This window comes from Neomonachus schauinslandi, chromosome 2, assembly GCF_002201575.2.
Source record: "Neomonachus schauinslandi chromosome 2, ASM220157v2, whole genome shotgun sequence".
NCBI lineage: Eukaryota > Metazoa > Chordata > Mammalia > Carnivora > Phocidae > Neomonachus > Neomonachus schauinslandi.
This window is the reverse complement of record NC_058404.1, coordinates 193937860-193964948: the sequence shown is the minus strand read 5'-3', so window position 1 is coordinate 193964948 and position 27089 is coordinate 193937860. Positions and strand designations below refer to the sequence as shown.

General features: G+C 42.9%; 1 protein-coding gene across 1 annotated transcript in view; it reads right to left on the bottom strand.

Annotated features, from left to right (window-relative positions):
- BOD1L1 (biorientation of chromosomes in cell division 1 like 1) overlaps positions 1-27089 on the bottom strand; it is a 59403-nt gene that overhangs the window by 26647 nt on the left and 5667 nt on the right. The window contains exons 2-11 of the mRNA XM_044913110.1: positions 27036-27086; positions 20934-21058; positions 17136-17326; positions 15598-16212; positions 14833-14982; positions 12367-12533; positions 10971-11082; positions 10176-10314; positions 9156-9228; positions 676-6793 (exon numbers count right to left, since the gene is read on the bottom strand). Of these exons, the coding sequence (XP_044769045.1) occupies positions 676-6793; positions 9156-9228; positions 10176-10314; positions 10971-11082; positions 12367-12533; positions 14833-14982; positions 15598-16212; positions 17136-17326; positions 20934-21058; positions 27036-27086 (7741 nt within the window). The remainder of the gene's footprint in view (positions 1-675; positions 6794-9155; positions 9229-10175; positions 10315-10970; positions 11083-12366; positions 12534-14832; positions 14983-15597; positions 16213-17135; positions 17327-20933; positions 21059-27035; positions 27087-27089) is intronic.

The window sequence follows — 27089 nt, the reverse complement described above, 5'->3', positions numbered from 1 at the left end:
GAAAGTTATCAAGTATTTCTAGCAAGATCAACACTCTGAAATCTGTCAGGAGGGAACATGTTTCTTTTCTCTTTCAAACAAATGCCAAACCAGAAACTCATTTTACCTGAACAAAAAACTCAGTTAAAAAAAAAGGGCTCCCCTGATCGTAAGTAGCTAGCCAGACTGAACTGACACATATCACAAGTCCATAGCACATCAGATGAGGGCGTGTTTGTTGTTGCATGATTATCCCCATTTTATACAACAGAAAACTAAAGCTCAAAGGTAATTTTTTTCCAACGGGCCCCAAGTACTATCCAAGTTATTTAAACACTCAGAACCCATTTCCTCATTTGTAAAATGAGGGTGATAAAAAAAATACTCCTCTCACAGGTCTGTTGAAAGGTAGTGTTCATTTCTACTAACAAGAAACCCGAGGGTCAAAGGTTTAGCAACTTGCACATGGCTGGCTGACTTCCTGTCTGCCAGCCTCCTGCCTCTGCTCTCCTAGCATACGAGAAATGGGTCTAAGGTTTTCAGTTTTTAAACCCAAGCTTCTAAGTTCAACCTTCCCATTTGAGAAGTTATTTTATGACATTCTGGAACCAAAATCCTCTCTCCGAAGACTGTCTTAAATGTACTCGACATGCAATCATCTTTGTAAAATGCTACAATGTGCAATTAGATTCTCACCTATGTCATGCAAATTTTCTTCAGGAGGAACAGTGACCTTGAGGTCCCCTTCCTCCTGGGATGGCTTCCTCATGCCATTACCATCTCCTGCTTTCTCACTGGACCCTTGAACCAGACGTCTGCCATTGTGATCACTCTTTCTAGTCAAGTCCTGCTCACAGTTTGGAGCAGACAGGGCTACACCATAGGCAGCTGGAGGGACTGGCACGTGGGAAGGGCCAATTTCTGACTCCTGGCCATTAACACATTCAGTGGTGGTGGTGTTCACGGGGCCCGCGGGCCAGGACTGCTCAGGGTAGGACGGCTCTGCTGCAGCGTCTCGGGCAGGTGGCGCGTCTTCGGCTTTCTCAGCACCGGGACTTACTGCCGGCAAGCAGCGGATCCCGAGGGAGGAGTCCTCAGCCGTCGGGCCCGCCGTTTGCTCTGGTCCCGTCAGATCCTCAGGGGAGTCCGCTCCCCTCCGCACACCCCTCCCCGCCCGACAGGTGCTGTGCCCTGCGGTAGCTGCCTCCCGACTCCCCTGTCCAATCTGAACAGAGCTCAGCCATGCACTCCTCTCTGCTGCATTTACGAGGCGCAAACTGCTCTCCCTCGGTCCCTTCCCCGCCAGCGGCACCTCGCGGGGGCCGTCCTGGCCTCGCCCCTCCTCCGGAGCTCGCGCAGCACGTGGCTGGCCGCCCGCCGCAGAGGACGCACTGACTGCCGCCCTGTGGCGCCCCTCCTCGGCGCCCGCCGCTCTGCCCCCTGCCGGCGGCCCAGGGCGCGGACAGCTGTTGGCGGCCAACAGGCTGGGCCTTGGGGCGTCGCCCTCGCTCATCCTGGTGGCCAACGGGGGCTCTTTGCCCTCCGTGTTGCTTGCAGTCTGGGGGTTCTCCTCCTGCTTGCTGAGGCCGGCGGGCGCCGGCACGCACTCGGCCGTGCTGGTGGAAATGATGGCTGCGTCGCCCAAGTCCTCCATCCTTTCCGTGCCAGGCGGCTCGTCGTCCTGTGGGACTGCACCCATCATGACTGCCTCGCGGCCTTCGGAGGTGCTGGTGGAAATCATGGCGGTGTCGCTGATCTCCTCCGCTCGCGTGACCGAAGGCTGGCCGTCCTCCCGAGGGGCGGCGCTAGACACGGGGCCCTCGCAGTCTTCTCCCGAGCTGGTGGAGATGATGGCGCTCCCGTCTTTTTCTTCCAGGACAGTGGCGGGTCGCGCCTTCTCACTTCCGGCATGGGCGCCGCCAACAGAAGCCTCGCACTCCTCTGCTATGCTGGTGGAGATGAGCGCGCACTCGTCTTTGTCCTCCTTGCTGGTTGAGGCGAGCGGGCTCTCCAGTGCTGTGGGTGCGCTGGGCGTGGGGCCCTCGAAGTCGTCGGTGCCCAGCAAGCCTGGGCCCTGAGCGCCGTCTTCCACAGTGGCCACTGGCTGCTGACTTTCCGCACACATGACGGTCGTGGCGCTGGAAATGGGCACTTCGAACTCTTCCCCTAGGCTCGTGGAAATCATGGCACACTCGTCTTTCTCTTCACTTCTCACAGCAGGGCCTGGGCTCCCACCTCCTGACACTGCACTGGGCATGGGGGCCTCAAATTCCTCCATGTTTATTCTGGTGCCTTCCATATTTTCTCCGGCTCTCAGCTCGCTGGAATGACCTTCGGCCACATCTGCAACTGTGCTCAACTGAGCGGTGTAGTCATGCGTGCTACTGGTGGAAATCATCAAGCCCTTGCCTGGACTCTTAACCCCAGCTAAACAAGCGTGGTTGGTAACCCTGTCACTGGCTGTCCTGGCCATAAGGCCATCGCATTCTTCATTGTCCACTGAGGTGATGACACCTTCATCTTCTTTTCCACCGGGCGACGTGTGACCAGCTTCACATTCTGGGACTGCCCTGGACGCAAGTACCTCGTAACTGCCCCCCACCAAGCCAGTGGAAATTGTGGTATCATCAACTTTTTCTTTTCTGGTTGGCAAACTGTCACTCTGACCTGAAGCTGCACTAGTCATGGGACCCTCGCAACCTTCAGGAACTGGTACTTCACCCTTCCCTGAAGCCGCACTGGTCACGCTGCTTTCGACGACCCCTTTCGCACTGGAGCAGATCTCCGTATGTTTCATGCCCTTCTCTGCACCACTCATGCTGTCAACGTTGCTCTCGGCATTGGTGATGGTGGCTCCGGCCTCAGCTCCCACGTGCCCTGCCGCAGTGCCAATCTGACTGTCGCCTTCCTCGGCACTTCCACAAACCGATACCCCTTCATTCTCCTCCTCTGTCCCAGTGCAAGTGGATGCGTGCCCGATTTCATTTCCCCTTCCAGTACTGGTCACCACCCCTTCACCTTCCTCATCCTCCTCTTTTGCACCGGTGCTCGTTACAATTCCTTCGTCATCACATGGCCCAGCAGCGACTGATGGCACGTTAGGGGCTTCTTTGGCGACCGTGCTATCCATTGTACCCTCTGCACTGTCTTCTGATTCAGAACTTAGAGCAAAGCCCTCGCTGCCCTCTTCTGAGCCTGTGCAGCTCGCCGGCCCCTCTCCATCGTCTTCTGTTATCCCTGTGCTGGTGACGGCACTTTCGCCTTCCGCCCCGTCATTCACAGAAGCGTCTCCTTCCTGGGGGGCACCGGTTCCAGGTGGTGGGTCGTTACCGACAAGGGCCACGGCTGCCCCTGCAACCATGCGCTCCTCCTGTCGCTCGGCACCTGTTACTGAGCACATGACAGAGGTAGCGCTTCTCCTTTCTGCCCCGGTGCATGTCACAGTCCCCTCAGTTTCTTTTTTGGGGCCCATTCTCGTCATATTTCTCTGGAACCCATCCACCTCTTCACTGCTTAAGGAACCCCCCCTTATTTCTGTCCCAGCACTTGTCACCGCGCCATCGCTTTCAACCTCACTAATAAAGGTAACAGTTCCTTCAGCCATTTCTGAGCCTCGACGTGAAGAACCGTCACATTTTTCTTCAGAGCCGGCACTGGTGACGGCATCATCCTTCTCTTCTGTCACACCACTGTTGACACTGTCTTCAACTGTACCTTCGTGAGCAGTCACAGGGTCCACTGCCCTTTCTTCAGATTCAGCCATAGCACACTCTCCACTCTCCCCCTCCTTGGTGCTTGTGAGGAATGGTTCACTTTCGGCAAATCCTTCTGTGACAACGCCTCCACCTTCTTCAGCTGCAGCAAAAACAGTGCATTCGCTGGCTTCTGCCCCAGTGTGAAGAGGATTGTTTCTAGAGCATGCTCCTGTTATGAAGCCTTCGTCGGCCTCAATGCTCGTGCAGGGCACAGCCACCTCACCCTCTCCTGTTTCTGAGGAAGTGGTCGTGGCATGCCCCGCCTTCACTGTGTTTGGGGGAACCCCTTCATCCTTCCCTGCAGTGCTAGTAGCGAAAGAAGTCTTTTCGGCTCTGCCAGACCCTGCTGTCCCATTGGCAGTTTTTCTGTTCCTTTGCTGTAAAACTGAAGAAGCAGTGTTACTTCCAGCGCTGGTGTCTACCTCACTACTTTCAGTCCTTCCTTCAACCACAATTGATGTGTTTTCCATTTCACCTGGGCCACTACTACATTTAGGTTCAACAGTCTCAGCACCTTTTTCTGTACTCATGCCTACCACAGGGTCAACAGTGATGCCATGTTTTTTGCCATTTTCTAGGACACCTCTCGCTGTCTGCTTTGAACTGGGCTCTGTGTTGAAGTCACTTTCTTTCCTGGCCATGTCCATCAAGCCGCCTTCTTTGTGAGCATTCCCATTTTCCGTATTCACGTCTATTAACTTGCTACCAACAGGCACATTTACTTTTCCTTGTTTAGTGTGCAGCACAGCAGGCTGGAAACCTTCTGGAATGTGTCTTCTGCCATCCATGCTTGCTTTTGCCAGTGTATCTACTGTGGAAACTGCCCCACTTTCTTTGCTGTCTCTTGTCCCAGGGACTTCTGATTCCCTAACAGTCCAACTTTGGTTAGGAATATCAGAGTGCTCCACAAGGGAGGTGCTGGCTGTGCCACCTTCTAAAGCAGTCCTTTTGTCAATCAAAGGACTTACATCTGTATCACGAGATTGTTTCTGAGGCATCACAGTTACTGAACTTAAGGACGGTGAAAGATCTGAATTGAGGGAATGTTCATGACCAGCATCTCCTTGAGCTACATGTTCTTCAGTGGGTCGGGCTGTGTTTTTCAAATTCTTTTGTGCCCTATCATTTTCTGATGGGGCTCGAGACAATAGTCTAGGACTAGTTTCAGAGTCTGTATTGGTTTCATGAGCTCCCTGTTGAATGGGTTCTTTCTCCCCAGGGTTCAGTTTGGACACAGCACTTTGGATATGCACTTTCCTGGTCAGGGTGCCTTTATGGTTAGCGTGCTTTTCAGAATTACTAACAACTCCTGTTCCACGTCCTGATTTACAGGCTGGAGCTGCTGTTTTTGAATCTACTGTGGAAGTTCTTAATTCATCCTTTAGAACCATGATAGTGGTTTTTTGTTTCATAACATTTTCAGAGTCAATGTCTTGCTGAGAACTACTATTGCTGCTGTCTGGGGTTTTAGATACTTCAAATGCATTTTCAACAGCTGGCTCAGAATCAATTTCCATTGGCTCTTGTTCAGGCATTAATGTGGTATCACTGCCCCTTTTTGGTTTCTGAACAGAGGAACTATTGGGAGTACTCAAGGAGTTTGCTGCTGATTTTTCTTCTCCTTTGGTCATTTCTTGGGATAAGCTTCCTCTTCGGTTTTCACACAACCTTCTACTTAATTTCTTTTCCACAACCGAACTACTCCCTCTGGTCTTTTCATGATTACCGTCAACTTCTTTACCATCCTTTTCATCTGATTTGTTTTCTTCCTTCTTTTTCACTTCCTTACTACCGTGCTTTAAGCTTCTGCTTTTGTGCCCATCTGATAACTTCCTCTCAGGTCTGGAGGAGCCTGACTCCTTATCAGCCTTATATTTCTCCTTTGCTAATGGTAACTTGGCTCTGTGACTAGAATCCTTCTGTGTACCATGTGCTGAGGAAGCGGCACTGTCTACTACAGCTTCAACCCCAGTTTCCTCAAAAGGTTTGTCTTCAGCTTTAGACTTTCGCTGTCTATCTGGGTCGATCTCTTCTGTGTTCTTCTCCTTATCTGATTTTGGAGTGGCTGCCTGTTTTGTGACACTTTCTTGTAATTCCATTTCAACTACTTTTAACTGTTTGCCTTGACTTTTTGGTTTAGACTTTAACGTAAGTTTCTCTTCTAGTAGGCTCTTTGTTCTTCGCTTCTCCTTGTGAACTACCTCTTCTGGTTTTGAATTACTATCTAAATTAGTTGAGTCTGTATCACACTTATCCTCTGAATAACTTTCACTTCTTCTCTGTAATGTGATTCCATGTTGCCTGGAACTCAGAGAATCTTTCTGAATTTTAGAATCACTTGATCTTCTTGATTTGTGCTCTGCCTTACTCTTCTCGGCTGGTATGTGCCTCTCTTTTTTATTGTTTTCTTTACGAACATTCTCATCTGTTTTTATAATATATTCAGAAACTGGCTTTCCATCTTTGCCTAAAATTGATAATTTCCTTTCATTCTTATGTTTACTTTTTCGTTCAGTTTTATCATCTGAAGAAAGTTTTGTTTGCTGACTTTGCTTTTGAATATTTTCATCCACTTTTAAACCTTTCTCCGAAGAGTGAAGCTCAGTCTCATCACCTGTTTTATGCAGACAGTCACCTTTATATTTATGTTTTGTAGACAATTTGTCTTCTGACAGAGTCTTCTCTTTTTCAGGCTTCTCCTTGGAGGATTTTGCCTCTTTCTTAGGTAGGCTTTTCACATGTGGTATTTCAGAATCATCTTTTTTTAGATGCTTTTCATTTTTAAGTGTGCTTTTCTGTTTCTGGGGCTCTTCTGTGCCAATTTCTGACCGTTCCGCTTGCCTTTTCCCATCTCTTGTATCAGGCTCTTCCTGTGCCCCTTCCACCACAACAGGGGTAGATGTGCGTCTTTTATGTTCTCTTTCTATTTTGGGTTCATTTTTGTTTTCGTCAGCTGAATGCAAAGATTCTGAAAGTCTCCGGGCAGGTTTACTTAGTTCACTTTTTACATGAACATGCTTCAGATCCTTTGAAGAAGACACCTTTTCCTTTTCAAAATGCTGTAAGAAAATAAAAGTTAAAATATGAGCAATACTAAAATCGATTTTTATATTCAAACTTAACATTTGGGAACATTGGATATGCTGAATGCTGTCACGTGTCACATGTTACTTAATCTCAGCCAGCAGCCTGTGGTAGGTACTGGTGACCTCATTTTATGCACCAGGAAACTGAAGCTCAGAGTGCCTTCATAACCTGATACCCACGCAATAAATTGAGGGGATTTCATTCTCAATTGAGTACTCTTCCCACTACATCACAGACATCTGTGCACAGACTAGTTATTATTCCTGAGACTTGTTCATGCATTTGGGAGGCCTTTAACTCCAAATTGTTAAAGCTCACTAATACCCAGTAGCCATTAATAAATATAAGCTGCACAAAATGACAGTGTGATGTTCTTTTTAGTCCCAAAGCATAGTCTGTGATGATGAAGACAATTTAAAAATTTTATACTGAAATAAAAGTTTCCTAACGTTTTAATTTAGGAGTCTGAATTATTTATGGAAACCTCATGAATCCAGGCTACTTGTAGGACATTCTACTTAGAAGTTTCAAATGCACACAATAACTCACTCTAACAGTAACCATATCACATATAAAGCATGCGTATGTTTATGTAACCAAAGGAAGACAGTGATGGACCAGTGCATCTGGCCCTTCCTCCCTGTCCCACGATATGGCACTGAGGAGATTATTAATATTAATGAATGAATGCTGATCAAACACACTTTAGTACAGTTTCACTGACTACTACCAGTAATTACTCCTATTCAAATAATGGAATGAAGTTCTCAGAAGATCTCTGTGTCTCTGGGTCAGTTTATCACTGTACCTTCTTACCATTTAACATAAAGATTAATGCAATTCTACTAACTCAGGGAGTAGGGCGCAGTGAAATCTTAAAAAATACTTTAAAATTCATCAAAGAAAGAACAAGCATTTTATCAACCCAATTTTACAATAAGTTTCAACCAATTGACGTGAATAAATATTTTAAAACATGCCATTAAAACATCAGGATCTACTCATAAATATATCTGTAATTTGTGAATAAAGAAATCAAGATTACTTATTGGATACGAATAAATAATCTCTAAATTATTAGTTTTCCCTTGGAAATGTTAATATAGTTTGGGAATAGGGGCGCCTGGCTGGCTCAGTTGGTAGAAAGCATATGACTCTTGGTTTCAGGGTTGTAATTTTGAGCCCCAGGTTTGGCGTGGAAGCCCACTAAAAAAAAAAAAAAGTTTGGCTTCAGAATTATAAACATGGCAGAGTAAATAAGGATTTAAACCCAGTGAAAGTAAAAGTTTATCCCAAGAAAATAATCCAAACATTCATTGAACATAATTTTTACTATCTAAATTGATCAGATCTTGGAAGTAATCTAAGTGCTCAACTCTAAGGAAATGCTTAAATGAGGGTATGTCTATTCGATATAACACTACACAATCATTAAATATAGTAATTACAAGCTTACAAGGTAACATGAGTAAGAGGGAATGTTAAAATCATTTTGCAAGATTACATCCACTCTACGAAATTATGTACATCTGTGGATGAGGAATGCAAGAGAATGAAATGGATGGTCTGCTATGCAGAGGGATTTTAGCCCCCCTCCCCTTTCTTTTTTATTTATTTATTTAAAAAAATATTTTATTTATTTATCTGACAGAGAGACACTGAGAGAGGGAACACAAACAGGAGGAGTGGGAGAGGGAGAAGCAGGCTTCCTGCTGAGCAGGGAGCCCGACATGGGACTCGATTCCAGGGCCCTGGGATCATGACCTGAGCCGAAGGCAGACACTTAACAACTGAGCCACCCAGGCGCCCTCTTTTTTTTTTTTAAAGATTTTATTTATTTATTTGAGAGAGAGAAAGAGAGCATGAGAGAGAGGGAGCATAAGCAGGGGGAGGGGTAGAGGGAGAAGTAGACACCCCACTGAGCAGGAAGCCCAATGTGGGGCTTGATCCTGGGACTCTGGGATCATGACCTGAGCCAAAGGCAGACGTTTAACTCACTGAGCCACCCAGGCACCACCTCCCCTTTCTTTCTTATTATCATTACTAGCAATTTTGTTATTGCCAATATGAGAAACAGGGGTGGGGAGTTGGGGGGTGAGGGAAAGGAAAGTAGAAAAAAGTAGCTGTTACCTGGATAAAAGATTACATGAATCAACTGGTCAAAATGAGGAATTCGGGCCATAATAGGATGTGGGTTCAAGATGCTGAAAATGAGGGATTTTTAATTTAACTTGGAAAAGATAAAATTGAATTTCTAAGTTTTACTCCAAAGGACTGAATGGCCTGTATCTAACAAAAGATCATTTAAAATGGGTTTTATTAATTAAGACACACCTCACTTGTCTTGAGAGTTTCTTTGGAATCTTCTTCAGATTGAGGTTTCTTTTTAGAATTCTCTTCAACATTCCTAAGTGGGAGGAAAGAGTCATACATGAACTTTATTTGAATCAAATGTTTCTCAGGAAGGTTAAAAAAAAAAAAGCTTAGTTTTCCTTTATTATAAACACCTTGATCCAAAATGAAGGTTACATTTCAATTTAACTCCTATCATAGTCAACAGAAGCAAACATAATCTCCAGTGTGACACAGATAACTTACTCTTGGCGCTAAAGGAAAGTATACTTGAAAAAAAATTCCTAATTTGTTGCTTGAAGATGAATATTTTATGGGTTATAATTAGATTTTGAAAGTCTTACCATCTTTTGAGTAAATAGGGTAGTAGGATTTATTCAGATCAATAGGAATGAGGTACAGTAAGAAAACTGAGAGCAGACTCCTCTCACTGAGTTCTGCAAATTATTGATTCTGCTACCTTGAAGTCTATGACAAATGTCCATAATTACATCCTGATCATAGCTTTTGGCTCCAAGGACTTCAGAGCCACTTCAGCTTTCTAATTCTATAGAATTAAATATAATGCAATGATAAGTAAGAATTTGGTTCAGCCCTCTGGTTTATGGGGAGATACATGAGATATTGTTGAAGAGAATGCCTAGCAAGCCTGGAAAATGGATGCAGTCACTGTAGACGTTATTGAATGTCCACAGTGGAGATACTTCCTGAGTATTCTAGAGGGTCCATGAACTCTGAAATTCTAGAAACAACTGTGGGTTTATGCATGTGCGTTTTTCTGGGGATCCACCCTCCAAAAATGATTACGATACACTACTTTGAAATACAGATATCAACACAATGAATTATGCTACAGGAAGTGAAATCCGACAGTTTTCATAAACATGCAATAATGACACAAACGTTCAAAGTATGGCTCTTTACTGTCCCTGTCAATGCCTCTCTTCTGAAAGCATGCCAGGGGAATGTTACAATGGGAAAGCTGCCAGATAAAATACATACCTTGAATCTTTCTTTCTTTTTTTGCTTAAGGCTACTTTTTTCTCTAAAACTTTCCGTTCTTTAAGGACTTCTTTAATTCTGGGGGTTTTAGGTTCCACAATCTTTGTTGATGATTCTTCTAAATCTACACTATTTTTGCCTAGGAAAGAAACAATCAATAAACTGTATTTCAGAGCAGAGTTTATAAACAGTGTTAGTACTTCTTTCTCATTAAGATTTTCTAATCACTGTAAAAATGCTAGATGACTTTAACACCCTTAAGTTGTGCTGGAATAAAAACAATATTTTAGATGGAAGAGTCTTACCTTTTTTATTTCAAATGCACATATACATATGTATTTTTGTATATTACACAGGATCAGTGCCCAGACTAAGTTCAGTTTTGTTCAGTGAAATATTCCAGATAAATGTCTGACACTTTAGTTAACCTAAAGCATTGATTAATTCTACTAATATCACCAGCAAGGCTTGATTACTCATGGGTTAACAATTCATTTTCCAGTGATAATTCATTCCACAACCACTGGAAAATAAATTCCTAAAATGTGACTTGTATAAGCTGGCACCTGACAGATGTTTAGACACAGAAATATAATTAAAAAAGTGATTCAACACATCAGATTAAAAAGGAAATCTCCCATACCTGAAAACAGATTATTTTTTTAATACAGCAGTTTTTTGAGATGCAATTTAGATCATTATATTTTATAATCATCTCATAAGTAATATACGAATATCTAGAAAATAATGAAGTATATAAGATACTTAAAATATTAAAGTTAACACCTCCTATACCTTGAATCTTAGCTTTCGAAGACTTTGTCTTTTCAGCTTTCTGCTTTCGTTTTTCTTCAAGTTTCTCTCTATTAATTTGCCTTCTTAAAAGCCTCTCTTCTTTTTCTTTAGCCTAAAACCACAAAATATTCACAATTATCCTGACCGACTATCAGGAAAAAGCAAAAACACCAAAAAAAAAAGTTTGCCCTTCAAATGTTCTTACAAAATAGTGGGCTTTGCAAAGGTGCATATTCATTACACAATTTGAAAGCTACCAGAAGAATAAGAGACAGATGTGCAAATTTTCTATTACTCTTTCAGATTGTCATTAGTTTAAAGAATGGGAAAGGTATCATTTTGAGAAATGGTGGTTTAATAAACCAGTTAGTTTAATTATAAGGAGAGCTGTGGGGGGCACCCGGGTGGCTCAGTCAGTTAAGCATCTGACTCCTGATTTTAACTCAGGTCATGATCTCAGGGTTGTGAGACCGAGCCCCATGTGGGGCTCTGTGCTGGGCATGGAGCCTGCTTAAGATTCTCTCTCTCTGTCTCCCTCTGCCCCACTGCTCTCTTTCTCTCTCTCAAAAAAACAAAGGCAGCTGTGAAAATATGTATGAACATCAAGTATACATAGGCAAATCTCCATAATTTTTAAATTATTCTTAAAGGAGAAAGTTGTGCAGATTTAAGAGACAGCTAGTCCTACAACAAATACAACTTGCTGGTTATGCTCTCAGGACCCAGGTTTTGAATGTGGAACTTTTGCTTTCCTATTTAAAAAAAAACAAGAATCCAGTCATTGTGGGTTACTTCCACCACCCGTTTCCCGCTCAGAACTCAGTCTCAACGTGCCAAAAATCCTAAGTATAGGCGTAACTCCTGATGAAGCAAGTTTCTCAAGAGATAAGCCACTATCTATCAGCATTTCTATTTCCTTCAAATAATTTTCTGTGCAATAATACTTCCTCATTCTGAAATGTGCACTCCATATTTTAATGTTTCTAAAACTGTTAAGTCATCTTAAAACATGTACACATATGAGGTGGCAATTTTTTTCTCTAAGAAGCTGTTAATAATCCAAGGACCCATCTTGTAACTAGAAAATATGTAGACTGCACCCCCCTCTTCATATTATGTTGATGGCTGCATATCCTCTTTGTATGACTCAATCCACACTGGATTCAAACACGTCCATACTGTGAAGCATTCATTACCAAGTTCTCACTATTGATCATAATGACACGAACACCTATGTCCCATGTTTATGTCTGTTCTGCCTCATTAAATGACAGGTTCCTGAAGGCAATACCAACATGTCAGTTTAGTGTGCTTCCCAGTACCTTGCACACAGACTAGCCAAGTTTGTCAACCCAGCTGAATAGGTTAAAAGAGCAACAGATCGAGTCTGACTTACAATTGACTGGCGCCGTTGTTCTACAGTAAGCTCATCGTCAGAATCACTGTAATACTTTGAGTAAAGATATGGTTTGTGAACATAAGAGTGCCGTACACTTTTTGCTTTTCCTTCACTGGGATCACTGGTTTGAGTTTTTGTTTTGTTCTGCTTGTTCTTCTCCTCATCTGGAAGAAAGCCAATAGAAAAAGGAGTGCTTCGGTAAATGACCAATAAAATCAACACCATGCTTTATCAACATCAAGTGGCAAAAACAGCACCCATGTAGTTCAAGTGTATTTGTAGGTCCAACGGGAAATATCAGTATGTAAAAAATCAGAAATAAACATTTTTAAAGGATGTAATCCATATCTTAATTTATTTCTTACAATTAGCTCCTCACACATAAAGAAAGGGAAGAAAAATCAGATCTTATCGCCATTTACGATTCCTTGACAAATAGTTAATTCTCATTTGTATGTCAGTGGACTTGGTATGTATGTTCTACCACTGTAAAACTGTAAAAGTGAATAAATTTACTTGAAGCCACACTTTAAAGTGGGCTTGAGATTTTTTTTTTTTAATTTGAGATTTTAATGATAATAAGAGTCAAGAGTCGATAACTGGCCCTACACCAAGTATATACTAAAACCCCTCTACCTTGGGGCACCTGGGTGGCTCAGTTGGTTAAGCATCTGACTTCAGCTCAGGTCATGATCTCAGGGTCCTGGGATTAATTAAGCCCCCGAGTCAGGCTCCCTGCTCAGCGTGGAGTCTGCTTCTCCCTCTCCCTTTGCCCCTCCCCCTGGCTCATGCTCTCTCTCTCAAATCAATAAATAAAATCTTAAAAAAAATTAACAAAACATCTCTATCCTAGGAAGGTGGGTATGTTGCCCCATGACACAGCTAAGTAGGAAACTTGTAAACAAGGTTTTCATTTCCTACCACTTAGTAGTCTCAAAATAATCACCTTATTACTTTTTGGATCGCATACATAGAAAACCCAGTCCTGTCCAGGAAAATACTTGGAAAGCCCCATAAAAGCACCTAGAATGAGAATTTTCATCAGCTTCAGAAAGTGGGGTGCTCACAGGATGAGTGGCATTCATCATCCTACACAGAGCCTATAGAACTGACCTCATGAGGAGGTATGAAAAGCAGATGAGTACCTATGTTGCTTTTTGAAATGGTCATCCTGGGGCTACTAAGAATGCAAAATGGGAGACTGAAAAATATTTCCATGGAATTAAAAGCATCTACTTATTCTCCTCTAGGTGTTCTATCCAAAAGCCAACAGCAAATTTACAAGATGCTACTTACAAGTAGTTGCAAATATTTGATTTTTAAAAAAAGGTCATAAGCAGAACTTAATCATGTGATACAGAGCAGCACAAAATGTTGGTTAGAAGCCCAGACTCAGGTCTGAAATAGGCACTGGAGCTCAACAGCTGCGTGACCCTGGACAGGAGCCCTCCTCTTGGTGACTTTGTTTCCTCACTTGGACCTACTTCCCAGGACTGTTGTGAGGATTACAGTAGCTAGTACACAGAGCAGTGTGATAACACAATGCCTGGAATACAGTACACGTAAAGAGAAGTATGGTCTTGCCCTGGGACAAGGCAAGACTGTGGTCTAGCTCCTGGGAGGTAATCTCTAAGTCTCTGGGATGTCGTGTCTGACAGGTGTTTCTGTTTGCCTGGGGGTCTTGGGTCAAGCTAAATCATCTCACAGTATGATCTAGGTTGAAGATCTGGGCCATGAGGTAGCCTGACCTTCGGAGGGGCTAGGGACTGAGATTAGACACTATGTCTCCATGATGGAGCCCCAACAAAAACTTTGGATATCAAGGCTTATGTGAGCTTCCCTGGTTGGCAATTAGCCATATGTATTGCCTGACATCAGGGGCAGGAAAATAATGCTCTCCATGACTCCACAGGAAAAGGCCAACTGGAAGCTCCATGTTTGGAACTTTCTTGGACTCTGGCCGATGTGCCTGTTCACTTGGCTGATTTTAATGTGTGTCCCTCAGCTGTAATAAACCATAACCACAAATTTTAAAGCTTTCAGTGAGTTCTGTGAGTCCTTCTAGAGAATTATCAAAACTAAGGGTGGGCTTGGGGACCCCAAATTCGCAAATGGTATCAGAAGTAAGGGCAGTCCTGTGGACCGTCTCCCTCAACATCAGCCATACAAACCCAGACACACATCCACACATACAGCACCTTCATATACACGGTCTCATCCGTTTCTTGTAATAAGCCTGAAGAATGGAGTTAAAAGATGGAGAACCAAGGCTTGTTGAGTAACTTACCAAGCTTGCTCAGACAGATAACCTCGGAGCTAGGACCCAGAAACAAATCTTCCAACTACAAAGTCCCACGCTCTTTTGCCACTAGACCAGACTGTCTTTCACGATATAGCCATCTGAATATACAAACAATGCTCGACGGAAGCTTCACAGAGGCATTATTAAGTAAAATGCTTTACCATCTGATGTAATCTCTCCTTCTTCCATGCTATCAGACATTACAACTTCCTCCTCGGTGTCTTCTTCAAAAGAGGAAAGGTCACTGGTATGGACAGAGCTAACTGTGATGTCTGTAAGTCCATCCACATCAGAATCTATCAAAGAGCAATCTTCAAGAAGGAAATAAAACACGAAGATCAATCATGTTGTTACAAGAACATATCCAGCACCCAATTCCTAAATTACATTTATAATTTTCTGCATTAAGTACATGTCAAAGATCTTCAACTGTAGAAATAAAAATCTCTCAAAAAAAAAAGAAAAGAAAAAAAAGAAATAGAAATCTCTCATTTGTAACCAGCATCAAGGTAGAGCTGTTTCAAGAAAATACAAAGGCAAACTAGTATTCTATAAAAATAACTAATATATGAGGTAAATGACATACACAAAAGCAAATGTTAAGAAAGTATAATATTTACGAATATTTTAAAGATTAGGATATACAACTATGAATTAAGTTGCTTGGAATAATGTATGTGCATAAATTACAAGTTAAATTATAAGGTTTAGAGCTTCTGTCTTCATTTACTTTGTGAGTTGGTACATCGGCATAGAAAATATACAAATGTTTATTCTTCATTTTTTAGTGAAGGGGATATGAGTTTTCAGGCTTTTGAAACACAAGTATCAAATAAAGCTATTAAAATTTGAAGGCAAATTTCACACCCCCCTCCCCGACACTTTAATGTGTAAACAGTTGAAGATTTTTGCGAGTTTTTATATACCTTCTTTTGTCCCTTCAATGCTTTTAGCTTTATTACTGTTCTTTTCTGAAGGGAGTTTTGAACATTCTACTTCTTTTTCCTTTGCTTGCTTTTCCTCTTTCACTTTTTGTAGGTCCTCACTCCTTTTTGAGTGGTCAAATTTCTTTTCGGTCTTTTCCTTCTTTTCTTTCTTCCTTTCTCCTTTGTCATTGCTCTCTGGCTTCTTTTCACCTTTGTCTGTTGATTTGTTTTTTTGGTCACTGCTTTCCTGTTGAACATCTTTATTTAGCAGAATTGAACTATTGCTCTCTTTTGTGTGGCTTTTAATTTCTTCAACGGGACAAGGGAGATCAGTAAATTCTTCAGACTTAGGGGCTGTCTCCTGTCCTTCCCCTGCAGAGTCAGGTGTAGATTTTTCTTTATCGGCTATGTCCTCTGAAGTTCTCTCTTTTTCAGTACTAGTGTCAATGCTTGGCTGAGAAGGGAGTTTTTTGGACGCTCTCTCATTGGTCTTGGCATTTGACATTTCTGTCGAAGCCCTGGCCGCACTGGCTTCTTGGTTAAGAGAAGTTATGGTTTCCAAGATTGACATGGCATCATTGGCTACATTAGCGCCAGGTCCAGGAGCTGGGACACCTTCGAGGGAAAGATAAGTGTTAGAAAAAATTTATGCAGGGGCGCCTTGGTGGCTCAGTCGGTTGAGTGGCTGACTCTTGATTTTGGCTCAGGTCATGATCTCAGGGTCCTGGGACTGAGCCCCGTGTGGGGCTCTGCACTCGGCGGGAAGTCTGCTTAAGGATTCTCTCCCTCTTCCTCTGCCCCTCCCTGTGCTTGTGCATGTACATGCGCTCTCTCTCTAAAATAAATAAATCTTAAGGGAAAAAAAAGAAAAAGAAAGAAAAAATGTATGCAGAAGGTAAGCCCCTCTGCTGAATTAAGCCCCTGTCATCTTTACAAGACACATATGCTGTACAGACCATTCATATTCCTTTAGACTTTTGGATACCAGTACTAATACCTAGCACATTCTAAATTCTCTACTGTTCTAATACTGAATCATAGGAAAGCCACCACACAAATCTGAGAATAGTCTAATTCTCTTTAGTTAATTATTCTCTCTATTGAAACACACATACACGCTTAATACATTAGTAAAATGTCTATTACTTTGCATTAATCTAAAAAAGAAATGCTCTATCAGTTGAGAAAAATAGGTGATATTTAAAATAAATATAATTTCACTAGAGTAGCCATGGAGGGAGATGTTTTAAGGAACTACACATCCCTAACTTGATACTCGGTTCAAGAAGCAAAGCAATGGGGGGCGCCTGGGTGGCTCAGTCGTTAAGCGCCTGCCTTCGGCTCAGGTCATGATCCCAGGGTCCTGGGATCGAGCCCCGCATCGGGCTCCCTGCTCGGCGGGCAGCCTACTTCTCCCCCTCCCCCCCCCCCCGCTTGTGTTTCCCCCCCCCCCTGTTTTCCCCCCTGTCAAAAAAAAAAAAAAAAAAAAAAAAAAAGAAGCAAAGCAATGGGACTGACCAAGAGGAAAAGCAAGGCACCTTGTGTAATGAGGGAAGAGTCTGGTTTCTCGTCCTCGGGGGCTGTGCTGCTACTTGCTTCCTCTTTGTGATTTAGTGTGGCCAAAAACTCATGCACAGCTTTCTCCACTTGAGGTCTGAATGTGTGGTTGATCTTTGGATCCACAACCTGAGAAATAATTCGGTCAATACCAGACTCCAACATTCCTGATCTGAAACACAAGATAATTTTTACAGAAAGGTAAAAAACAATTTCGTATGACTTGCATTAATTACTTTTAGGTAAAACTGTATCTACTACGTATATGTTCAACCTTAATTTGCTCCAATCCACATCTCAGTATATGGAAAGAACAGGCGGTGGGAAATACACTACCCTATGACAAAGTCGGTATACTTTGTATCACTGTATCACTAGTGGAAATACTAAAGCAGACAAAACAAAAACCAAAACACCCTTAAAACTGGACACAATACACTATCCAGAGCCCACACTTACAGGTGATGCCCACCTTACTCCAACCCTGGCAGGGCATATGGGAAGAAATGTTCACAAAACCTGAGTCCTGGGTATAAAATAAACCTATGGACTCTACAACTTTTTTTTTTTTAAACAGAAAAATGTAAGCCTTTTATAAGTATTAGGATCTCCAGGAAAACTGAAGAACACATACAGAGTGTAATTTTATTAAACTTACAAAAAAAGAAGGAAAAAGAAAGAAAACTTTAGAAAAACAAAAACAAGACTTCTGGCTTTCTATTATCTTCCTGCTATAAAAACTGGCGATTTATTTATTCAACAATTATGTTACTGAGTGTCTTCTCCATAACAGGCACCATGCTGGTCACTGGTCCACTACAAATCAGACCTGGTCTGATTCTCCTGGTCTGCAGGAGAAACAGACACAGACACAATTAAAATACCAGATGATAGGTACTACAATACACCATCTACTGTAGGGAAAGAGTGGAATGAAGAGTGATTAGATATGTTTAAGATAATCTGGGGATGCTTCACAAAGAGAAGACATTTGCACTGAGCCTTGATTTCCACAGAAGCAAAGAGGAAGAAAGAGCTTAGAGAAATATACACAAGAGACAGAGGAGCAAAGGGGGCAACAAAGTCTGAAATGTGCAGAAAATCACAAAAAGTGTGAGTAAAATAAGAGGACAAGGATTTATTTAAGAAATGTACCTAAAACTTGTTTCTTCCTAAAACAAAACACAATAGACCACCTGAGGAGCCAAAGTTCCCTGGACAGCGCTGCAAGAGCCTGGTGCTGGTTCCTTCCAGCTTCTAGGCCTCAGGCTCTCTCTGCAGAATGGGGGAGGTGTTTCTCCTTTTACATTACAATGCTATTTTTGAATGCAGCTCAGTCTGGAGTAGAGGATAGATCTGATTTCCATTTCCTGAGGCACCTTGCAGCCTTGTGATACTATAATTCTTCTTATGTGGGCCATAGAGAAAAATGAGTCAACACCACACAAAGTAGGTAACCTGCTTTTTAAAGTTCTAAGATAAAAAAAAAAAAAAAAAAAAAACCCCGCAAATCCTGCAAACATTGTTACATCTTAGAGGTGCCTTCAAAATGTAGCAGGTGGAAAAGAAAAGGACAAGCAATCTTAAAAATGTTTTAAGGCACAATGCAAAGGCATTAGATAAAAAATAAAACCCACCCACCCTAAAATTACTGCTGCAGCCTCTTCCTCTGCCTATATTCCGGGTCCTCATTTACTTCAGTCTAGTCTCCCACCGAGGCCAGCTCTGATCTGAAAGTGGAGGACGGTCCTATGACCACACTGATCCTTGTGGGCTTACTCGAGTGTGGTGTGGTCACAGCTGCCTCACCAGAGGGAGAAGCCACAGCCCTGTATCCATGCAAAGGCAAGGCCAAAATGCACAGCAGGTGGTATTTTCCTGATTAAAGCTACTTCCTCACCTTCCTTTTAAATTGTTCAGTTAAGATCATTATTTAGAGCTATCTAGCATTTTAGATTCTGTTGTTCAAATGATTGCATAAAAAGAATACTACTGAGTCAGAATATCAATGATTAAGCTCAACAATTCGAAACTGCTGATATTAGCCAGTTTTTGTTCTATAAAAATGGCAATTGTAGATGGTTCAAGCTAGTGGTCAAATGAATATTTCTCAATGTCTGTATGAAAAACTGTTTGAAATTGTATTTATAGGGGCAAGTTCCTCCCTACAACAGTAGTTAGACACAACTCTTTCTTTAAGAAAGCCTGAAAACGTTATAATCAGTAACATATAACTTTACTAATGGAATTTAAATAAGAGAATATTTTATTTAAAAATAACATAGCTACAAGAAAATTTACAAATGTCCCAAGAAGAGCAATGACTAAGTTATCCAACTTTAGAACAAGTTTCCCCTGTTCTAAAATGTCTCTAGAAGCCAGTCCCCATCCCCCATAACTGCTAGTAATCACGAGAACCCCTTACTGATGGGGTACAGCAACCCATCACCAAACAAGATTCTGTGAGAATGTCTTATATTGGTCCCTAAGAATTGGAAGTGCTTGATTTTACAGGGGCAAGAAAAGAATAACTGCCAACTGCTTCCATCTTTCTAGGTTGCTCGGTAATGAGGAGTACTCTGTAGAAGCAGAAGTAGGTGGTGTGCTCTTGACATTGTCAGTAGGCTTCCCCCACCCCCAATCCGCATCTTTTGATCTCTCCTGAGCTCTTTTACAGGTTCCTCAAATATCCTCTAAAATGTAGACAACAAAGCGATTGTTAAATTTCCCTCCTCTATTCTGCGGTAAGAGAGTCTGAGCCCGAGCCCGCAGGCTCCTGGTTTCTAGTATTACCTGGGGCTAAATGTCTTTGAGTCAGAGTGGGAAGTTCTGTCTGTGGGGCTTCCCGCATGTAGAACTATCAATGGAGTATGCACACTATTAGGCTTGCGAGGTTCCTACAGGACAAGAGGGTATGAAAAGGTGGCAGGTAGAAGATGGATTTGTTTAATGGTTTAAAAGTCACATTTCATTCTAAAAGATGAGCTTGAACATAAATATTTGTCAAGAGAGGAAGATTAGGCACTCTTTAAATAACTTAGTCGCCCCTTCAGTGGGAATGGTGAAGCAGATATATAGGGTCCAGGTCTTCTTGTCTTGGCAAATATTTATATTCAAGAACAAGACAGTATTGTAAATCTGTTTTGGGAACACTTTTTTTTTTTTTTTGGTCCCTCTAAACATTCCTGCTCTTCTCATTCTCTTTATCTTATGCTCACCCAAAAGTGGCTCTGACAGGTCCAAACACACTTTTTTTTAGCCATATCATCACTAAAAAGCAGTTAAAAGTCACAGTGAAGTGCAAAAAAGGGGGGGGGGAACTGTATTAGAAGATACAAGACACAGCCTCAAATCAGAGGCAATTATTTTAATTGCAACGATCTAGAATGTCTTTTTATTTGTCAAAGAGGAATAAAAAAGCCTGATCTTTTAGGGTCAAGAAAATAGTTGTGAATGAACGGTATAGGATATTCTGGCACTTACCATCTATTAATATTCTACCCTAGGGTTTTGTTTTGTTTTGTTTTGTTTTTTAAGTCACCTTGTCATTCTCTTCCTTCAGGTAGTTCCCCAGGTCTACAGGAGAAATCAGACTGCTAAAACTTATGGGGAAAGGTGAAGTGATTAGAGCCCACTCTAAAATTACACTGCATCACGTATGAAGCGGCCAACCAAACTAGATAAAACAACATCAGACTTCCATGTAACGTCCCTGCCTATTACTGAGTAGACGGACATCGTCAAGCTGGCCTAGGGGCCCTGTGCTTCTGAAGACTTACTTGAGCACTTGCTGCCTAATGTTGTTTCTTAGCTGGTTCTTATTGAGGTGGGGACTCCATGTATGAGTTGCCAAGTGGTTTGCAACAAAGTTGTCAACCCGTTGCCTCAGGTTCTGATAGGCAGGCTAGAGAGGAAAAAAAAACAACAAATGTTAAAAATCTTCAATGTTATACAATATCAATATTTATAGCCTCAGGAATTTGAGTATCTTTAACAGTATCAATGTGTTTTAGATTACAGATTCAATGTGGCAACTAAGTTTCTCAGCTTATGACCACGCTGCTTCAGAGAAAACAGGCATTCAAATACTGCTTATTTTGTCTAAGACAAGATGTTTGGAGATGGGAGGAACACAAAAAAGAAAGACATACCTCTTATTTGTAGACAAGGGACTAGAAAGTAAGACACAAATAAATATCAGTGTAAGGTGATTTGGAGGAAAGAGGGAGAGGAGCAGAGGAAGAAGTCTTTGTTGATAACGTGGCATTTGAGTTGGAACTTCAAGGTTCCAACTAAATTGGAAACGTGGGCCTTGCACATACAGCCCATAACAGAAGCAAAGAGCAACTGGATGAGAAAATGTGGGGTCAGGAGCATTTGGGGGCATCCAATTTGTTTGGGTAAGAGAATATAAAAAAGCAGAGATATGAGGTCAGAGACAGCTTGGGGCTGGGGGTTGGAGGGCTTTGGGTACCCGTATAAGAAGTCTGGGATTATGGGGTTGAGAACAGGAACCCACTGCGCATGAGCAGAGTGATATGTGATAGTTGAGTTTTCTGATGATTAATCTTCCGACAGTGAGACAGTAAAGAGACACAAAATATACTTAGGAAACCATGCAGTAACTCCAGTGATGAAGGTCTGTACCGGGGTGGTAGAAATGGGCTGAAAGGCACGGAACCAAGAGAAGTCACAGAGGGGCAACACTAGACCTGGGCATTAAATTTGATGTAAGGTAGCGGTTCTCAAATGGGAGTGATTTTGCCCTCCACTCCCACCCCAGGGGACATTAGATGATGTCTGGAGTCATAGTTGGTTGTCACGACTCAGGGAGCTGCTATTGGCATTTTGTGGGTAGAGGGTAGCGATGCTGCTGAATATCCTAGAGTGCAGGGGGGAGCCCAGAACAACAAAGAACTACCCAGCCTAAAATGTCAACAGTGCTGAGGCTGAGAACCCCTAAGGTAAGGGAAGCAGGAGAGAGGACACAGATTACGCCACTTCTTAAAAGGACGCTGCCTAGAAGGAATGTTGGACCACCGCAGGAGGACTGCACACTCCATTCCTAAAGGCTGCCCCCCCAACTCATGTTCTTTGTGTCTTTCATGTGGCTTTTAATGTAGAGGTGTTTGGGCATCCCTGAATGACTTTCAGCAACACCGTACAGCTTCATCTTCTGCCATTTGCTGCTGCTCTCTTTACCCTTCAGAGCTCATATTCCAGAGGAGATTAATTCTCCTGCCTTTCAATCTTCTGTCCTTACCATTCCCTCTGTTCTCCATTTGGCAAACTTCTCACCTTCGGAGCTCAAGGGTGAGCTCTGTGATGTTATCCCGACACCCACAGTAGGCTCCCCTGGCCTTCCCCCATGTTCCTTCTATATATACCACCTTTCCAACAATTCTTGCATACTGTATTTGGGGGGGGGGGGCATTTATCTCTCCATTGAGTGGGAAGCCTGCTCCTTCCACTCCCTTAATCTTACCCTTCACACAGCTTTTCACACTGGTTGGCAGATACGCAATTAAAAAGCAGTTGTTATATGAGATGGCTAGATAACTATCTCCAGCACAGATGATAAGGTTTCATCCCTTTGTGATGTCTGCTCATCCCTCCCAATTTCCAGACTTTTGCCGATACCTATTTTCTATCCTACAAGAGACACTTAAGATCATTTCTCACCCTGCCCCATTCATCCAAAATCAATGTGAACTAAAACTAATTCTTTCCCCCCAGTGACTCTAAAACATAATTCTTCTCTCCAGTATCCCCAAATCTCAGAACCACCGGGCTCAAACATCACAGTGTATTTAGCCCCCTAGTTGCTCCATAGCAAGCTCCAATTTGAACGACAACAGGTAAATTCTGTCACCACATTCTCCTTCCAGTGAAAAGCATAGTGACGCCAGCAGTATTTTGGATTCCAATGTTCCTCTCAGAAGCTCTCTCTTTCTCTTTTCTTCTTTTTCAGTGCTCTGGTCAAAAGCCTTGGGAGTCATCCTTGACTCTTTGGTTTCTCTTCCACCCCAGCTTCACACCTCTGGCAAATTCTGTCAGCATTAGCATTAAAATATACTTGGAATCTGGCCAGTCCCACCCTCTTCACTGCTACCACTCTGGTCCAAGGCACTCCTCAATCTCTTGTCTACACATTTGTCACGGATCTCCCTGCTTCTACTCCTGACCAACTAAAGTCTATTTTTCATAGAGCAGTTAGGGTAAATCTTCCAAAATTAGGGTGATCATATAATTTATTATCTAAACCACATCAGGACTGAAGAGGACACTACTAATAATTACCTAAAGCCAACCCATCTAACATGGAAGTTGGATCATGTCCTTAGGCTCAAAACCTGCCCGTGGCTTCTCCGCTCCAGTAAAACCCCAACTCTTACAATGGCTTCCAAGGCCTGTCAGATCTGTGAAGGGAGGCAGGAGGGCCACTCCTATCTTACCTTCTATCACTTTCCCCCTCACCAGGTTCTGCCTCAGGCCTTCCACACTGGCTGTGGTCTCTGCTTAGAACGCTCAGCCCCATATAGCTAGACGGCTTCTGCAGTTCCTTCAGGGACGGCTCAAGTATCATCTTACTGAAATGTTTCCCGAACAACTTATTGAAAACAAATCAGCAACCCTTTCCATCCTCACCCTGCTTTATTTCTTCCATAGAACGTATTACACATTATTTCCTGTCTGTTTCTCTCTCCTGGGATGCAAGCTCCCCAACAGCAAGGTCGTTTCATTCACTGCTGTATCCTGGCACCTAACACAATGCCTGTACATAATAAATATTTGTTGGGTGAATAAATTTATATGCTCTGTCTTTGATATTCCTTTCAAATCTAAAAAGAAAAAGAAAGGCAATAATCACAGTGACCAGGAGCCATTTGTAACTGAGAAAGTATCCAAAAATTGGCCTTTATTACCTGGGGAGAAAGGTGTCACATTTATTTGGTTGGTGAGCGCCCTGCCTGGGACAGAATGATGGGCCTCTCTTGATCTTCCCTCTCATTACTCTCCAGTGTGACCTCAGAGCAAAAGAGTCAGAACAGCTTTGTAACCTCTCGGCTTGCTCCAGGGATCTGGTAACTAGTAATCTAAGCAGAGGAGCCTCAGCATCAGTTAGGGATGTCCAAGGTTACAGTTCTTTGGGTAGGAGGGCTGATTTGGTCTACTATGGTCAGATCCCTCTCTTGGTTGGTTAAGGACCATCAGTGATTCCAGGACAGTTCGGAGGGTTTTATGGTCTTTGGGAGTGGCGGCAGACTTTGGTACTTCTCATCTTGCTTTAAACACACTGGGCTGGATGACAGTTTTGCTCTTGGAAAGCACCTGATAGGTATCAAATGTCTTGACTCTTAAATATGCATGTGACTGACACTCCAGTTACTGCTAACCTTACATAGTATATACTGCAGATTAGAGTTGGACACAAAGCAGGTCAGTCTTCAGGGTTCAATGATCAAAAGCATCATACCACAAGTGGTCTCAATTATAAGGTGTTCTTACAGCTGAGACTCAACAGTTCCATTAAAGTGATGCTCCTCTGCATTAGGGGATCTTATGTCTACTCTGGCCCACTCATCACATTGGGAGGATGTTAAGCTCATACCAAAGAAAACCTTGGCTTCTGTATTTCTTTTTGAGACTTTCAAACTTAAGTCTTTTTTTTTTTTAATAAGAAAAGGGAGTATAAAATGCTATAAAATAAGAAAAAATATTTTAAATTAAATTAAAATCTACATAATTGTTTATAAAGCTAAGGAAGAGGAAGAGGGAGACAAGTCATGGGGGAGAAGCAAGATAACCAGAAACAGTAGGCACAGAGGTAGAAAGACAAAGAGAAAAAGAGAGGGGGGCAGGCATCAGGAGTGAAGAAAGAGAGAAAGGACATGAGGGGTGAGGAAAGAATTTCCACCATACCCAGGCATCCTCTTCGGCCAGGGGAGGGGTATCATTTCAGTTCTACTCTTCTCTAGTTTCAAACATTAAAACAAGGGACTTTATTCTGTGGCCGCTGAACTCCTTGAAACTATGTATTAGGTTGAGCCACAAATTGCCTATAGTCGACCATTTCTGAATTACAAAACTGTATTTTAATATGTATATGTGCATTTTTCTTGGGAGAAGGTCCTAGCTTCATTAGATTGTCAAGGCAACTGTGCTTCCTTCCTCCCCCCCAGTAAAGGTTTTCAGACTCCACTTTGAGAGGATCTGGCAGGGACATTACCGACACACAACAATAACATTTAGTGGGGAAGAAAAAGCTGAGCCTTAGCTATTGTAGCGCCTCCATCAGCATATTTAATTTTCCAATGTGGGTACACAAGGATAACATACAGATCTGTAAGTTTGTGAGAACAGCAAAGTGAGATCTCTACTTGCTGGATACAAATAACTAGCTTTATTTGGGTAACATCTACCTGGACTTGTCTAATCTCCCATTGAAAAAAAAAAAAGGGGGAATTAGGGATTATTTTCAAAATGATGGCTGTGCATATTCCCTATAACAAAGTGAGAAAACTATACACTGCCTAGGTAGAAGAACATACCCAAGTATACTGAATTCTCTGTGGTGTAAAAACCCCAACACTGTGAACAGGTGCATTCTACTCCTGGCCTACAAGGTGGACCAGAGTCCTTATAAGAGAAGATGTCCCCAGATTGTCCAGAGGGTTTTCCCAGAGGAGACAACAGAATTGTGTGCAGTTCTCATCAAATCCTGATGAACTTTGAGTCACAAGGAAGAATCTGCGGAAGCTGCAAACACCCCTTTCTCAAAGAAATGAGGTTCCTCAAAAAAAGTTGAATGTGCTGAGAAAACCCTCACTCCATCAAAACTCCAATCTGATGGACCCAACCAGATATAAGCCCAAACCCCCAATTTTCTAATTGTTTCCTTCAAGAATTTCCAGAATTCCAGACTCTGTTTTCCATCCGCCTCACTGATTGCTCTTTCCTGGTGTCCTCTGCTCATTCTTTGCAGAACCAGCTAAGCGTACCCAATCCTGCTACCAGCCCTTCCACTCTGACATTTGGTACAAAATCCTTCCCCTTCCAGCCCCGAACTCTTTCCATACAAGGAAGCACTTTGCTGACCTTTCCCCCCTTCCCATTATTCTCCAGAACTCACTCTTCTTTCCTGCCCTTTTTCCCCTTCAATACCCGCTGTCACCTCTCGTCCACCTTTCACCCTATCCCCAGCCCCTTGTCACTTCAGAGAAGTGACTTGACCTAACCTACCTTCATCAGGCAGTCATTGGTGGAAACGAGTCCCTATCTCCCTAAAGCACCTTTTCGCTGTCTAGGTCTGCCTCCTTACCTTTGCAACCCCCCCCCCCCCCCGCCCCAGTGCCCAGCAAGAAGGCACAGTGCAAGTAAGTTGATTCATTATCACTTACATTTTTTTTCCAAAAGACAAAGACATGACTCTTACCGCCCAGAAACCTTCAAGAGAGGACGCAAAAATAACTTGGATACAAAGTAAGCCGCGAAAAAACAAAATTATCCGAGATGAAAGCCCTGTTAAGCGTTAGTGTTTCAAACGAGTCTCCCTGAGAACAATGACTTAATGTTGCTCACCACTATATTCCACGCGCATAAGCAGTGCCTGCACGTAGTAGGCGATTAACACTAGTCGGTTAAACGCACGAAAGGATCGGCGAATGAATGAAAGCACCGAGCCTTGCACAGTGCCTGGTGCCTAGCAGCCGCTCCAAGAGGAAACGGCGGCACAGCGAACCCGCAGAGAGGCGCGCTCAGGAGGAGCCCCCGCTGGGGAAGTCAAAGCGCAGTCTGCGGACGGACCAATGCGGGAGAGTGCCCGACAAGACGGCCCTCGAGGTCTTCCCCTTCCCCCGCAGCCCCCGCGCGCCCCGAACCTTGGTGTCCACGTCGGCCAGGCAGTCCCTGCGGAACTGGTCGAAGAGCCCCTG